The sequence below is a fragment of the Xenopus laevis genome, chromosome 6S (genome assembly GCF_017654675.1).
Source record: "Xenopus laevis strain J_2021 chromosome 6S, Xenopus_laevis_v10.1, whole genome shotgun sequence".
Taxonomy (NCBI): domain Eukaryota; kingdom Metazoa; phylum Chordata; class Amphibia; order Anura; family Pipidae; genus Xenopus; species Xenopus laevis.
The window spans coordinates 10,372,944-10,389,959 of NC_054382.1; the positions used below are offsets into that span (position 1 = coordinate 10,372,944).

General features: G+C 40.6%; 1 protein-coding gene across 3 annotated transcripts in view; it reads right to left on the reverse strand.

Annotated features, from left to right (window-relative positions):
• Window positions 1-16,074, reverse strand: part of paxip1.S (PAX interacting protein 1 S homeolog) — a 36,448-nt gene extending 20,374 nt beyond the window's left edge. The window contains exons 1-9 of one of the 3 annotated variants that reach the window (XM_018269019.2): window positions 15,328-16,072; window positions 11,268-11,402; window positions 10,687-10,730; window positions 8,640-8,703; window positions 8,190-8,303; window positions 7,023-7,440; window positions 6,799-6,920; window positions 3,723-5,244; window positions 660-754 (exon numbers count right to left, since the gene is read on the reverse strand). In XM_018269019.2, coding sequence (XP_018124508.1) covers window positions 660-754; window positions 3,723-5,244; window positions 6,799-6,920; window positions 7,023-7,440; window positions 8,190-8,303; window positions 8,640-8,703; window positions 10,687-10,730; window positions 11,268-11,402; window positions 15,328-15,408 — 2,595 coding nt within the window. In that variant the 5' untranslated portion in view covers window positions 15,409-16,072. Of the gene's footprint in view, window positions 1-659; window positions 755-3,722; window positions 5,245-6,798; window positions 7,441-8,189; window positions 8,304-8,639; window positions 8,704-10,686; window positions 10,731-11,267; window positions 11,403-15,327 lie in introns of all 3 variants that reach the window. The other 2 variants (XM_018269018.2, XM_018269017.2) reach the window with 2 other exon arrangements.
• Window positions 16,075-17,016: the final 942 nt, after the last annotated feature.

The window sequence follows — 17,016 nt, forward strand, 5'->3', positions numbered from 1 at the left end:
ACATCTCAGGTCATTTTGCCTGGTCATGGCCTTTCAGAAAGAACAAGCACTGTAGGATGGAACTGCTTTCTGGCAGGCTGTTATTTCTCCTACTCAATGTAACTGAATGTGTCGCAGTGCGACCTGGATTTTACTATTGAGTGCTGTTCTTAGATCTACCAGGCAGCTGTTATCTTGTGTTAGGGAGCTGCTATCTGGTTAGCTTCCCATTGTTCAGTTAGGCTGCTGGGGGGAAAGGGAGGGGGTGATATCACTCCAACTTGCAGTACAGCAGTAAAGAGTGACTGACAATATGTCTAGCCCCATGTCAGATTTCAAAATTAAAATAAAAAAAAAAAAAAATCTGTTTGCTCTTTTCAGAAATGGATTTCAGTGCAGAGGTCTGCAGGAGCAGCACTATTAACTTATGTGTTTTGAAAAAAAAAAACATGTTCTCCAATGACAAACTCCCTTTAACAATAGTTTGGTGCACTGTTTTTGTACCACATTGACACTATACCAATGACAAAATATATCAAAAATGCACTTCAGTATCAGGCACAACATGGTGCTAAAAGGCCACAGTTTAAGCAGATATACAGAAATTTCTGTTTATTGCTACTACATCAAAGACCTCAGCAAATCGTGTTGAATATGATGAAAAATCCCCAAAAACATACCCGTTTCCAGGTTGCAAGTAGTTGCTTATCAGGCATTTGTTCTGGATAGTCAGCAATTGCAAACACACAGCCCAACAAGAAAAATTCTTCAGGAACTGCAAAAAAAAAAGACAAATCCCTATAAATGGTCTGGCTGTATTTAAAAAATATATATAATGTATTGCATAAACTGTCATTTAAAGGGCACCTATCGCAGCCAAAATCAAACACATATTAACAATCTGACCAGTACCAGCTAAACACGTTTAATCAAACTACATATATAGTTTTTTGAAAAAACTGCAGGTTTTAAAAAAATCCCTTACTTGTCAAATGGGTTCTTTCACTGAGGGAGGCCATACTGAGACTATAACAGAGACTCTAATATGCAAATTTCAGGAGCATGCTCAGATTGTAACACTGCTTTGAGTATTCTACCCAGAATGCCTTGTTTTAGTAAACTCCTCCACTAGAAGTATCAGGAGATTTCCCTATCTTGTCCCCTGCTGGTGATGTTATTATGCAAATGAAGGGCACACACTAACTTCCAGCAGGTGGCAGCACTACTGAACAGCAGCTAACACACAGGTTTGGCTGATTTGAAAATAGCTTAGAAGAGTTGATAAGCAACAAGGAATTTCAACTGAGCATGTGCGAGATTTCAGAGCTGCAGTTGGCTGGGAAGATATAGGTAGGAGGAGCCAGTGAAATCCAAGATGCCTGTCTCAGCTAGAACTGCAGGGGAGATCTTGGAGTATAGTGAGCTGATCATTTACATTATACAAACAATTCTAACTGTTTTAAAAATCGGATTTCTTGAACTTTCACTTACTGTATTTAGGAAATGATTTTGGTCATGATTGGTGACCGTTAATGTAAAATTGGTTCTCTTTAGTAACAGAAAAAATGCCCAGAGCTAAATATACATTGCACATCTGAAGGAGGCCAATCAAAAGCTATTGACCACCAAATGAAGTCAGAAGGTCATTGGCCTTTGCACTGGACCATTCTTTTAGCTTGCCCAACCAATATCTGACCAAAATCCAGCCAGATATCAGGCATGTTAGAAACTCCTGTCAGATGAGAAACACATTTGTGTGTGTTGATGCAGTTTTCTCCTGATGGGCTTCCACTGGCCCCAGGCCAAACAATCTGAGCCCAATTTGGCCCAAAATGTGTAGCTAAACTTTACAAAGCGCAACTTGTTTAGAGACCTTGCTATAAATCATAAACAAATTTTACTCCAGAGAATCCATCAATCATGCAGTCATCTTTTTATTGTGCATTGCACATGTTTTGGATCCAACGATCCTTCTGGTATACTTAAAGGGATACTGTCATGGGAAAAAAAAATTTTTTCAAAATGAATCAGTTAATAGTGCTACTCCAGCAGAATTCTGCACTGAATCCATTTCTCAAAAGAGCAAACAGATTTTTTTATATTCAATTTTGAAATCTGACATGGGGCTAGACATTTTGTCAATTTCCCAGCTGCCCCAAGTCATGTGACTTGTGCCAGCACTTTAGGAGAGAAATGCTTTTTGGCAGGCTGCTGTTTTTCCTTCTCAATGTAACTGAATGTGTCTCAGTGGGACATGGGTTTTTACTATTGAGTGCTGTTCTTAGATCTACCAGGCAGCTGTTATCTTGTGTTAAGGAGCTGCTATCTGGTTACCTTCCCATTGTTCTTTTGTTTGGCTGCTGGGGGGAAAAAGGGTGGGGGTGATATCACTCCAACTTGCAGTACAGCAGTAAAGAGTGATTGAAGTTTATCAGAGCACAAGTCACATGACTTGGGGCAGCTGGGAAATTGACAATATGTCTAGCCCCATGTCAGATTTCAAAATTGAATATAACAAAATCTGTTTGCTCTTTTGAGAAATGGATTTTAGTGCAGAATTCTGCTGGAGCAGCACTATTAACTGATTCATTTTGAAAAAAATGTTTTTTCCCATGACAGTATCCCTTTAAGCTATACTGAGCACCTGATGAAGGATCGAAAACATGTTGTGCAATAGACAATACAAAGATGACTACATGACTGATGGGTTTTCTGGAGTAACGTTGGGGTGGCTTGATGGAGCCCCAATACTGTAATGACAGTACAGGGAAGACATCACATATTTTCCATTCTTTAAAAACTAGAACATCTTGGCTTGCAAACCCAGTTTAAAAGCATATTGCAAGAATTAAAGGGGTTATTCACCTTTCAGATAACTTTTAGTATGAGAGTGAGAGAATTTGCAATTGGTTTTCATTTTTTATCATTTGTGGTTTTTGAGTTATTCTATTCAGCAGTTTGCATTTTAAGCAATCTGGTAGTTAGGGTCCAAGTACCCTAGCAACCATGCATTGATTTGAATGAGAGACTGGAATGTGAATAGGAGGGGGCCTGAATAGAAAGATGAGCAATAAAAATTTGCAATAATATATTTATAGCCTTACAGAGCATTTGATTTTCAGGAAATATCTATTGTTTGTTACTCTATACAGTGCAAACCAAGAAAAGGAAACCAAAGCCCTTTTCTGCTCCCTGATCCCAAAAGAGCAAAACCAAACAACCCAGCAGTCCACTGAGAAGGCACTATATAGAACAGAGATTCCCAACCAAGGGCTCGTGAGCAACATGTTGCACTCCGACCCCTTGGATGTTGCTCCCAGTGGCCTTAAAGCAGGGGCTTATTTTTGAATTCTTGACTTGGAGGCAAGTTTTGGTTGTATAAAACCCAGATGTACTGCCAAACAGAGTCTCCTGTAGGCTGCCAGTCCACATAGGGGCTACTAAAAGCCAATTATAGCCCACATTTGGCACTTCCAGGGTATTTCTTCTTGCTTATGTTGCTCTCCAACTTTTTATTACATTTGAATGTGGCTCATGGGTAAAAAAAAAAAAAGGTTGGGGACCCCTGGTATAGAAGTTGCTCTACATCTAAAAAGATAACAGGCTGTAGCTGGGGAGAAGGAGGGGAGGATATACACAGAGGGCTTCTCCATGGACTGCTGATTTGTACCAGGAAGTAAAATATGGCATTAGTTTCATTGTCAAAGCTTGAGCTGTTTAGCAAACTTTCCTTCTTAACTTACTATCCACAGAAGGATCATGACCATGCAGCTGATGTGGCTGTAGCGGTTGCTGATTAGCAATCTGTAGGGGTAATGACATTTGTCGCTGCTGCATCCGCTGCTGTTGAAGTTGTTGAAGCTGATGCTGAACCTGCTGCAGATTGTGTTTATGTTGTTGCATTTGCTGTGGCTGGAGGGAGGACTGCTGTGCAACTCCGGACTGAATTTGTGGCTGCTGAAGTGCAACCTGCTGTATCTGTGGCTGCATGTGCTGCTGAACTGTTGTCTGTTGAATCTGCTGCTGAAGTGTTTGCTGCTGCTGCTGTAATTGCTGTTGCTGCAGCTGCTGAAGGGCCTGCTGCTGTTTTATTTGCTGTTGAAGTTGAAGCGTTTGCTGCTGAAGCATTTGCGGTGGGATCTGATGTTGTTGGTTTGGTGCTGGAATTTGTTGTTGAATCTGAAGATTCTGTGTCTGAATCTGATGTTGCTGCTGCTGTTGGAGCGTTTGGGCCTGTAATTGATGTGTCTGCTGAACAGTCTGCCCCTGCACGTGATGCTGTTGCTGCAGAGTTTGTGGCTGCAGATGATGCTGCTGAAGAGAATGTGTTTGTACTTGGTTTTGCTGTGGCTGCTGAAGAGCCTGGTTCTGTATTTGTTGTTGCTGCAGCGCCTGTGTCTGAATCTGTTGCTGCTGAAGAACATGTGTCTGCATTTGCTGCTGCTGCTGCTGGAGACTCTGGCTCTGAAGTTGCTGTTTCTGAAGCATCTGTTGTTGCTGAAGAGAGTGCTGCTGAATTTGCTGCTTCTGTTGAAGAGTCAAATGCTGTATTTGCTGTTGCTGTTGAATCTGTTGAAGGCTCTGCTGAAGATTCTGCTGCTGAATGATTGGCTGAAGGGTCTGTTGCTGAAGATTAGACTGAAGTGTTTGTTGCTGCTGAATGTTTGGCTGAAGCATCTGTTGTTGCTGAATAGTAGGCTGAAGAGCCTGTTGCTGTGATGGGGTTTGCTGGATGGACTGTTGATGCTGAATAATTTGCTGAAGGTTTTGTTGCTGGAGATTCTGCTGTTGCATGTTCTGCTGCAGAGTTTGGGGTTTCTGCTGCAGATGCTGTTGTTGCAGCTGATTCAGTTGCTGCTGTAGCGCATGCTGTTGCTGGAAATGTTGTATAGTTTGTTGCTGTGGGCGATGTAGCTGCTGTTGAGGATGCAGCTGTTGCTGAGAAAACTGTAGCTGCGTGAAAGGATGCTGTTGATTCGCTTGGGGAAACTGATGCTGTGGGAAAACCTGCTGCGTAATTTGTTGTTGCTGTTGCTGCAATTGTAAAAGCTGTTGGGGCTGAAGCTGTACAAGAGGATGATGTTGTTGTTGTTGCTGCTGCTGCTGCTGCTGCTGCTGTTGAGGTGGATGTGACTGTTGCAAATGCTGTGCTTCAGATGTCAAAAGTTTTACTTGACCAAATAACATTGCATTTGTATGGCCTTGCTGGGGATGATTTACTTGTTGCTCTAAAGATTTAGTGGAAGCTGACAAAGTCTGCAAAATCTTAGGGGTGTGTGAAATAAACAACATATTAGTACAATATATCTTAAGAGGCAGAAGAGCAAGACACATAAACAAACTATGAAGTCCGGTTGCAAAGACTAGGACATTCTCTAACACATGAAAAGGGCAGCTTTATCAATGTGCGAAATTGGAGCTCACCACAGTAAAATTCCACCACTCTAATCAGTTCTATGGGATTTTTAGAGGCGTATTTATCAAATGGTGAACTCTTTCACCCATTAATAAATACACTTCCTATAAAAGTTCCACAGGAATGAATAGAAAGTGGGTGAGTTTTTGTGTGATGAGCTATAATTTCACACTTTGCTAAATCAACCCCTAAACGATAACTTAAAGAAGAACTACTCCTTTAAAATAAAACAGTGGTTCACAAACTAGGCTTTTATTTTTTACAGTTTTCCCAAAATTTAAGTTTAATGTTCCAGTCTCTATTGCCTCAGTCTGGCAGCTCAGTGAGCGTCTGAACTGTTACAATTTGCTCCATTTAGTCGATACATCTCGGTAGCATCTGTGGAATATTAGCAACTATTGTATCAAATTTAACAGCTGCCTTTAATGAAACTCAGGAATTCTGCTCAGCAGGGACAAAGATAAGAAATGTATCAACTAAATGTATCAGCTTAAACAATTAAAGAGTTGGCAACCCCCCTCCCAGAGCTGCTTTAGAATGTGTAAAACGAAACTTTTACACATCAATATTACAAAAATTGTCACAAATAGTAAATAGAAAGTCATTGGCAAAAGTATTTATTTCTGGTGAACTATCTGAACTGAAAAAAGTGTTTGAAGGTGAACATCCCCTTTAAAGGAGAAGGAAACCCTAAAAATGAATAGGACTAAAAATGCCATGTTTTATATAGTGAACTTATTGCACGAGGCTAAAGTTTCAGCTTGTCAATAGCAGCAATGATCCAGGACTTCAAACTTGTCACAGGGGGTCACCATCTTGGAAAGTGTCTGTGACACTCACATGCTCAGTGGGCTCTGATTGGCTGTTGAGAAGCTAAGCTTAGGGCTCGTCACTAATTATCCAGCAGAAAATGAGCTTCCCTGGCTGTAATATAAGCTGATGCTACAGGTTTGCGGATTATTAAATTCTGATGCTAATTGCACTGGTTTCTGTGCTGCCATGTAGTAATTATCTGTATTAATTGCTAATCAGCCTTATATTGTGACATTTCTATTCTATGTGTACTGTATATTGTGAGTGGCTCCCTAAGCTCAGTAAGTGACAGCAGCACAGAGCATGTGCAGTGAATCAGCAGAAAAGAAGATGGGGAGCTACTGGGGCATCTTTGGAGACACAGATCTTTACTGCTAAAGGGCTGTGGTTGCCTTGGGCTGGTACAGAAGCTCAAAACATAATGTACAACATTTCTAGCTTGTTTCTTTAGTTTAACTTTCCTTGTCCTTTAATCTCCACTGGACAAGTAAATAAGACAAAACAATAGATATAACAACTGAGACAGCGCTGATTGTCTAGACGTTTAACCAAAATAGCACTATAAACACTAAAAACAAAAAGCAACTTACATGTGCAACATTGGACGGCCTATTAACTTGCTGTATATCAGCACTATTAGTGATGTTTCTTAGTGTTCTCACTGCTGGACTGCGGAAAGCCATCATATCTGGTCTCTCTGATCCAGGGGCTCCTGGGAGGGAAGTGAGCAAATTATTTCGTGCCTCGGGGGACAGTATATTTCCTGGCACAGGAGGAACATTAGCACATAAATTAATAAGTCCAGAATCCTTGCCTTGGTGCAGTTGTCGTTTCGCAGTGGACATCTGTGGGACTTCTGCAGGTGTCCAGTTCAGATTTCTTTCCGGTTTCTCAGGAGAAGAGTCAGATGAATCATCAAACATGAGTTCACTTTTTATTTTATCTGAGCTGCTTCGCTTTGGAGAAGACTTTCGATTGGGTACGGGAGATCCGTCGCGAGATGAAACTGGGCTTGATTTAGAGGAATATTTATCTTCGTCACTGGCATTTTGAGATTCTTGGTCTTCATTCTCTGCCTCTTCGTCTTCTTCTTCCTCCTCTTCTTCATAAACAATTAGTCTAGGATGGTAAAGTGCCTCATCCTTTTTGGTCTTCTCAGACACGGAGTCCAAAACCCAATCCGGTGTAACAATTTTTATGTTTCCCCGCTGGAAAGCGTATTCATACTTGTTCTAAGGGAAAATGAAGAGCAGATGTAAGGAAAGCCAAATTGAAAGCAGCGCTGTACAATTTGCACCTGAAAAACTATGTAAACATGACATCACTGAAGAAAATTAATTTATTTTAAGAACTCTGATCCTTCTTGGATAGAGTTTTAATACAAGTTTCCTATTGCCCCCCAACAAACCCGAGAAGTAGGGATACACTAAATCCACTATTTTGGATTCCGCCGAACCCTTGAATCATTCGCGAAAGATTCGGCAGAACACTTAACCCTAATTTGCATATGCCGGCCGAACCGAATCCTAATTTGCATATTCAAATTAGGGGTGGGAAGCGGAAAACATTTTTTACTTTCTTGTTTTGTGACAAAAAGTCATGCGATTTCCCTCCCCGCCACTAATTTGCATATGCAAATTAGGATTCGGTTCGGCCGGCCAGAAGGATTCATCCGAACACTGCTGAAAAAGGCTGAAGCCTGCCCGAATCCCGAACCGAATCCTGGATTCGGTGCATCCCTACAAGAAAGTAAGAAACAAGAACCAGGAAGTTCAGAGTAAGAAACCAAAATGCCTCTGGAAGGTAAAGCTAGCATTTTACATCACTCTGAAGAGTTCAACTGAAAGAGTCCTGTCCATCTGATCAGAATGACCAGGGGTGCCTGTATTTCATAAATTATATGGAAGATAGTTACAAGAACTTAAATTGGAATATTAAAATGCATTCACTTGATAACATGTGCTGATGAATTGGAACGTACCCCTTTTGGTTCAGGAACAATCAAATGAGTACATTTCTTATTGAAATTTAGTTGACAGTCCCCACCATAAAAAGTAGTGAGTGCCCAAAGAGAATTGCGATCATCAGGGGATACCTATGAATGGAGAAAAATATAAATATGCAAAGCCAAATAAACAAAGAAGTAAAGAAAATCATGTAAACATTAAATAAACCCAATAGGCTGGGTTTGCCTCCAATAAGGATTAATTATATCTTAGTTGGGATCATTTTTTAAAAATGTGGATTATTTGGGTAAAACGGAGATGGCCTTTCCATAATTCAGTGCTTTCTGGATAAAGGGTATCCAGATAACTGATCCCATGCCTGTATATTAGCGAACAAATTAAACTGGACAAAAATTCTGTATATCTGACACACACAATCACACACACAATCACACACACACATACAATCAATTCTAGATACATACCTGGGAAAGGCAAGCAGTTACCCCAAAAAATATCTGACCAGATTCTGGAGAAAATCCATTTTCCCTGGAAATACATGTTAAGGTAAAGAACACAATTCAAAAGAAATGATCAACGGGAAGTATATGCAATTATTCCCCATCGACTATCATTTACAACACTTTAAACAAAGCTTTAGGTACTTGTAACTAGACCTGAAACATCTAGTATACGCAATTCTAAAAACTGGATATTCGAAAACGTTCCACTACTCATCCGTGCAGATTTAATGTAGTGTTGCCCTGCACTGGTAAAACTGGTGTGTTTGCTTCAGAAACACGACTATTGTTTATATAAATAAGCTGCTGTGTAGCAATGGGGGCAGCCATTTAAAGGAGAAAAGGCTCAGGTTACACAGCAGATAAGCTCTGTAGAACATAATGTTATCAGTTATCCACTATTTAACCTGTGCCATATAGACTTTTTTCAAATTTCCTCCACAGCAGCTTGTTTATATAAGCAATTTTTCTGAAGCAAACACACCAGTTTTACCAATACAGGAAAACAATACATGATATTTTCATTATTTTAAATCATTTTCATTTTTGGTGTTACGGTTTGTTGAACCTTTAAGCAGTGATCCCCAACCATATCTCATGAGCAACATGTTGCTCCCCAACTCCTTGGATGTTGCTCTCAGTGGCCTCAAATCAGGTGCATATTTTTAAATTCCTGGCTTGGAAACAAGTTTTGTTGCATAAAAAACAGGTGTACTGCTAGAGCCTCCTGTAGGCTGCCAGTCCACATAGGGGCCATCAATAGCCAATCACAGCCCTCATTTGGCACCACCCAGGAACTTGTTTCATGCTTGTGTTGCCCCCAACTATTTTTACTAGGGATGCACCAAGTCCAGAATGCCGCTCGGGATTCTGACTTTTTAGCAGGATTCGGATTCAGCTGAATCCTTCTACCTGGCCGAACCAAATTTGCATATGCAAATTAGGGGTGGGGAGGGAAATCAACTGACTATTTGTCACAAAACTAGGAAGTAAAAAATTCTTCCTCTTCGCACCCCTAAAGATGGACAGTTAGAAGAAAAAGGCAAGTAGGGATGGACCGAATCCAGGATTCGGTTTGGGATTTGGCTTTTTTCAGCAGGATTCAGTCAGAAGAAAAAGGCAAATAATTAGGGATGCACCGAATCCAGTATTCGGTTCGGGATTCTGCCTTTTTCATCAGGATTCGGCCGAACCGAATCCAAATCCTAATTTGAATATGCAAATTAGGGGTGGGTGGGAAATCGTTTGACTTTTTGTCACAAAACAAGTACATTTTTTTCCCTTTTCCACCCTTAATTTGCATATGCAAATTAACGCAATGCAAATTAGGATTCGGTTTCGGTATTCGTCCGAATCTTTCACGAAGGATTCGGGGGTTCACAAAATAGTGGATTCGGTGCATCCCTATTTTTACATCTGAATGTTGCTCACTGATGAAAAAGGTTAGGGACTCCAGCTCTCAAGCTTCCCCAGGCAACAGGTACCATTCATCAGATTGCAACCAATCTGAATAGTTAACGTAGTCTGCCAAGGCCTCCCTTTAGAGTGTACTACCAAGGCCTGTATTTATATATAGACACCTGCAGGACCTTGCCTAGGGTAGCAGCCCACAAATGCATGTGCCACAAAAAAAACAAAAAAAAAACATCATAGGAAACTTGATGTTATGCCAAAGGGGTACACGTGCTGTATATGGTTCACAAATGTCATCCAAGCAACTTTGCAATTGGTCTTTTGTAATAAAAAGAAAAATGAGTAGTGAAAATCTTCAACAGAAATTGTTTGCGCTGTGTAGGTGCTAAAGTCATAGTCTATGCATACTTTCAGAATGTAATGGGTAACCATATCTTCACATTTTCCATCACTGTTGATTTCATGTCCACATCGACAAAGACTTATGCTAACATTCAGTACATGTTATTAGACTCTCCCTGCTGTGGTGAACTATGGTATCAGAAGAGACATTGAAAAACCACCACCAAAAAATACAGTACAAAGAGCAAAAGGATACGGAAGACGGGCTCCGCAGCGAACAGACAGGATCACCCAAGATGGCTGTAAATAAAAAACAACGCACAGTTAATCCTCAAAAAGGTTAACAAGAATACACAAGAGTCAAGTTATTTTGTCACAATACATTTTTTGTCATAAAGAGTGATTTTAGCTTATGGCAAAGGAGTCAATAACATTGCTCAGTTACTAAACTGACCAATGATCTTTCTCTGTGAAAAAAAGGTCTATTATATTACATTCCCTGGAAAGCTGGCTACATCAGTCCCTTAGATCTAAGGGGCAAATTTACCAAGGGTCGAATTTCGAATTTAAAAAAAAACTTTGAAATTCGAATTCAAAAACCGGCATGAGAAGGTAAACTGGGCAGTGATCCGCCTGTTTGGCTTCATACAGATTTAATCATTACCTATTGGGGAGGAGGGATGATTGCCAGAAGTTTCATTACCATATAAAGATATAATGATGTTGACCATGTGCTTTTATATCAACATCAAAGTGCCTACTAATAAAGTAGTGAATAGGATCTATTTGTAATGCTTGAGATTTAGTACAGTATACAAAGTCGTTTACACGAATTACCTTTACGACAGGAAGATCAAAAACCTCACGAGCTTCTCCAACCTCAGGATTATCACCATCTTCTGCAATGATGTGTGTAGCAAGGGCATTATACGAAACCTCCTTTGCCTTTCCAGCTTTTAACATCTGAACAACCTAGGCAATAGCAGAAATAAGATTAGAACACATGAGCTTATACAGTATAACCCAGCTTTTACTAGTTCCAAGGGACCACTGAAAATGAACATAAAATTCGGGAAAATGTATAATCCAGGAAGAAAGGAATGGAGCGTATTGGTGATAGGCCGAGAATAAACTGTGCATAATACCAAAAAAATTTAAAGGAATTGTTCAGTGTAAAATCTGGGTAAATAGATAGGCTGTGCAAAATAAAAAATGTTTCTAATATAGAAACGACTGGATGTGTAACATAATAGCCAGAACACTACTTCCTGCTTTTCAGCTCTTTTGCTTTCTACTGATTGGTTACCAGGCAGTAACCAATCAGAGACTTGAGAGAGTGAGCACATGGGTCATAACTGTTGCTTTTGAATCTGAGCAGAATGCGGAGGATCAATTGCAAACTCACTGAACAATTATGTCCCATGTGACTCCCCTTATAATCACTGACTAACTCAGAGTTAGAGAACTCAAAAGCAGGAAGTAGTGTTCTGGCTATTATGTTACACACCCAGTCACTCCAGTCTTTATACATTACACACACATATATGCATATTGCATATGCAAATAAGGATTCGGATCCGGTATTCAGACGAATCTTTCGGGAAGGATTCGGCCGAATCCAAAATAGTGGATTCGGTGCATGCCTAATAATAAGTATATGTATGTATGTATGTATGTATGTATGTATGTATGTATGTATGTATGTATGTATGTATATATATATATATATATATATATATATATATATATATATATATAAAAGTATGTGTATATATATATATATATATATATATATATATATATATATATATATATATATATATATATATATATATATATATATATATATATTTAACAAACAAGGGAAAGTTGTGCTCACCACTAATTTTTAAAATCATTAGGCGGGGGTGCAATGAGGCTGTGACCACAAAATACATCTGTCTTACTGTCTTAAATATATTGATAATGGGTTGAGTGCAGAGGAATCTTGTATTTGTCTATATATATATATATATATATATATATATATTTAAAAAAAATAATGAAGACCAATTGAAACATTTCTTACAATTAGCCATTTTATAACATACTAAAAGTTAGCCTAAAGTTAAAAACAGCCCTTTAATTGTGTTCCTGTTGGCAATGTGGTATATGCATCTGGCTTTTAGTGTAAATGTAGGTACAGGTTTTTGCACCTTGCTTGCAATAAGTTTAATAAGATTTGCTTGCAGGGGAGGGTCTCAGAGTATGTTTCTTAGCCCATGATCAAATGGACGGTAATATCACTCCAGCTCCACAAGTCACATGACTTTGGCACCTGGGAAACTAACAATATGTCTAGCCACATGTCAGATTTCAAAAGTAAATATAAAAAAATTTGATTGCTCTTTGGAAAAATTATTTGAGTGCAGAAGTCAGCGGGACTATTAACAGTTGCATTTTGGAAAGAATAAAACATGTTTTCCCATGACAGCATCCCTCTAATTTATGGAGTGGTGCTTTGGAAATGCGGGTGTACTGTTGCATGTCGCACATACATTTCTGATAAGCGGGTCTATTTTGAGAATTTATTTATTTTTTTAAAGGGAAAATATACCTCCTATTTTAGACGTGCGTTCATTGAGTTGGTCTTATGTAAAAAGGTGCATAAACACTAGGGATGCAAATAATAAATATAACATTTTACAACCATGATCACCACCCCCCACCCTAATCTCACAGAGTGATCCGTCTGCTCAAAAATCTTGTCCCATTGTGAAGCAATGGATTCTGGCATTTGAATTCACTTGGCTGTCCATGGTGGGTCGTTCATCGATACTTTGGAAAGCAGAGGGACTTTAAGTCCCAGGATCCATCACTTCACAATGGACGAGGTAAGGGAGGGGTTGTATTACACTGTAAGCATGAGGGATAATAAAGTACTGTAATCATTTATCAAAGTGTCTGAATATATCCATACAATAACACTGATTTTAGGATCTATGTGGGCAAAAACAAAAACACAATAAGGGCAGAGACACACTCAGATTCAGGGAGATTTAGTCACCCGGCAATAAATCGCCTCTTCTTCGGGTGACTAATCTAGCCGAACTGCCACCAACCAGCTAGAATCTATATCACCGGCGGGATGACACTCTGAGTGCTTTGTTTTCTGAAATAGCCCGAAGTTTCTGCAATTTCAGAAAACAAAGCGCACAGATTGACACCCACCGACAATTTACATTTGGGATTCTTCAGAACTTATCCGTTATCTACTGTGTATCCTGTGTTCGAATGGCTGCCCCCATGGCTACACAGCAGCTTGTTTATATAAACTATAGTAGTACTTATCTGTTATCTACTGTGTATCCTGTGCTTGAATGGCTGTCCCCATGGCTACACAGCAGCTTGTTTATATAAACTATAGTAGTACTTATCTGTTATCTACTGTGTATCCTGTGCTTGAATGGCTGCCCCCATGGCTACACAGCAGCTTGTTTATATAAACTATAGTAGTACTTATCTGTTATCTACTGTGTATCCTGTGTTCGAATGGCTGCCCCCATGGCTACACAGCAGCGTGTTTATATAAACTATAGTAGTACGTATCTGTTATCTACTGTGTATCCTGTGCTTGAATGGCTGCCCCATGGCTACACAGCAGCTTGTTTATATAAACTATAGTAGTACTTATCTGTTATCTACTGTGTATCCTGTGCTTGAATGGCGGCTCCATGGCTACACAGCAGCTTGTTTATATAAACTATAGTAGTACTTATGTTATCTACTGTGTATCCTGTGCTTGAATGGCTGCCCCCATGGCTACACAGCAGCTTGTTTATATAAACTATAGTAGTACTTATCTGTTATCTACCGTGTATCCTGTGCTTGAATGGCTTCCCCCATAGCTACACAGCAGCTTGTTTATATAAACTATAGTAGTACTAATCTGTTATCTACTGTGTATCCTGTGCTTGAATGGCTGCCCCCATGGCTACACAGCAGCTTGTTTATATAAACTATAGTAGTACTTATCTGTTATCTACTGTGTATCCTGTGCTTGAATGGCTGCCCCCATGGCTACACAGCAGCTTGTTTATATAAACTATAGTAGTACTTATCTGTTATCTAGACCCTTGCCCAACCCGGACCCACTGTACTGGGACAACCATACCCGCCTTTTGACGTCCAACATTGTTTTCCAGACCCACTCCCTGCAGTAATTGCGGGCCGACCGGAAGTTATGTTGCGTGACATCTCTAGATCGGGAAGCATCGTTTTTTTTTAGTTTGCCACAGGGATGGCCACCTGTAGCCCACCCCACTGCATTGGATCAGGTACTCGCAGGCCACCGGCCGACTTGCGGGTGTTCCACGGGTACCTGACCAGATACAGGACTCCACACTGTAAAACACACCAGTACATTATATTGTCATTCCTTTAAACCACTTTCCTTTGTTGATGTCACTGTTCCTTCAGTATAAGAGTAACAGATCTTGTTATCGACTGATATACTAAATATCTCATTGCCAAAAATCTGTGGGGTCACTGAGTGTACAGAGGTTGTTACATTCACAGATGGAAGAGCTGCCCAAACTGCGCTACTTCTATAAACGCTTCTCTCTGCAGAAAGCCCCATGTTCGGCTCACTATATAGCAGGAAGTGCCGGCTCTACGTCATCACTACGTGCCCTCCGCCAAGTCGAGCGCTGCACTCACTATTTGGCAAGCTCTATATCATCCCCACCAAACAGGCAATAACCCTAATCATTCCGAGCTGGCGCAGAGCTCAAGTAAGTAAGTAAGTGTCCAGAAGGAAGGAGGTTTCTGTCAGTCACTAGCAAACGGACGCCGGTTCTGCAACGCAGGGTTATTAATGGTACCAGCGAGTTGGACGTGTTAATACGGCCTGTGTTACCTTAGGGTCCAGGTCACCGACTGGGTAAAACTTCACATCTTTGAACATATCCTCAGGCACTTTCATCTCGTCCTCCGCCATCGTGACGGGGCAGTTCGTGGGGCTGCGGCGAACCGACTTAGATTCCGGAGCGGAATAGTTCGCTTCAGTTCATTCCATGCCCCTCAACCCACCAGCTCTCGAGGCCCCTTGGCGGGAATCAATGAAGCAGCGGCGAATCCACCGCTCTGCGGCTGAGCCACCAACTGAGGAGAGCGCGCTCCGCTGCGGCATCTACCATTCTAGTTTCAGGGGTGGCCAAGCCCTTCATCAGACTCATAGAAGTCTCTCATAGCCGCGGTTTGGGGGGATATCGAAATAATGAAAACCTATCTTGGTGTTTTGGTTTGATTATTTTTCTGGGACGCGGTTAATATACACAGACGTGATAAAAAAAAAGATCAGTGGACGTGTTCTCCCCCCGCTCTTGGAAGATATGGAACGTTCTGAAAAAAAGTAGGCGTGGGCTAATTATCCTATAAATATGCAGACGCTTGAAAGAATAGGCGCCTTTTCAGCTCGACAGCGGGTTGGATAGGTGAGAGATGGCAAGGCTTCCATTTCTGTGGCAAAGAGTTTTGTCCTGTGAATAAAGTACTCCCTGTTGTAAAATATATTTGTAGTCCCCGAAGAGTGTTTTGACTGTGTAAGAGTGGCTGAAGGCGAGGTGGGTATTAGTAGTTAATACACAAGTTTTACCTGGGTGTGTGTAGGGTTGCCACCTTTTCTGGAAAAAAATTCCTGGCCTTCCAGTATATTTCTCTTATTTTCCCTATTAATAACATTGGGATCAACCATCATTTTTACTGGCCAGGTGGCAACCCAAGTCGTTTGACAGAAATTACATCACTAAGAACTGATTATAACTGATGACATCACTAAGAGATGTAACTGATGACATCACTAACACGTGCATAAAGATATCATTTACAGGATATTCATGGCTCTTGTGTATTGTATAGCCAATAAAGTAGCCCCTATTGTAAAATATAAGGATGTTATAAGTCACTGAGGAGTTCCATGACCATATAAAAACATGAGCCGAGTGCTTTGATACAGGTCAAGTAACGCTAAATTAGGGTTGCCGCCTGTCTGGTTTTGACCCGGACAACCCAGTTTTTTTAAGGGCTGCCCACCCGGGTCAAAACTGCCTGCCCAGTTTTCTAAATTAGGTAAATTGGGCGCATTCCCTGTGATTGACGCAGTGATGGGTCAATTGCCATGTAAGAGCCCACCCCCGCAGCATCACAGGCCAGCCTCCAGTCCGGAGTTGAACCGGAAGAAAGGTGGCAACCCTGCTGCACACAGGTTCGCGGGGCTGCTTTGCGGGTACCTATTCCGTGTGCAGCATTTACTTGATACTGACACGTTTCTATGTTTTTTTTTTCCTATGATTTTTTGGTACTGCTGGTTTAGTTCTCCTTTAAAACATCCACTTCCCATTGGCCGTTCTGGCATTTCAGTTCTGCCAATGTTTTTATAAATAAAGCACGGTTAAAAAAAGCCTATCCATCCCAAAAATCCAGCCCCATCAGCCAGCTCAAGTTCCTGGGGTAGGAGTGAGATATTTAAACTTCAGGGGTATCTGAACACAAGGCATGTCAGACTCCAAAGAATTGAAGGAAAGTCCAAGTTTATCATATTGCAAAG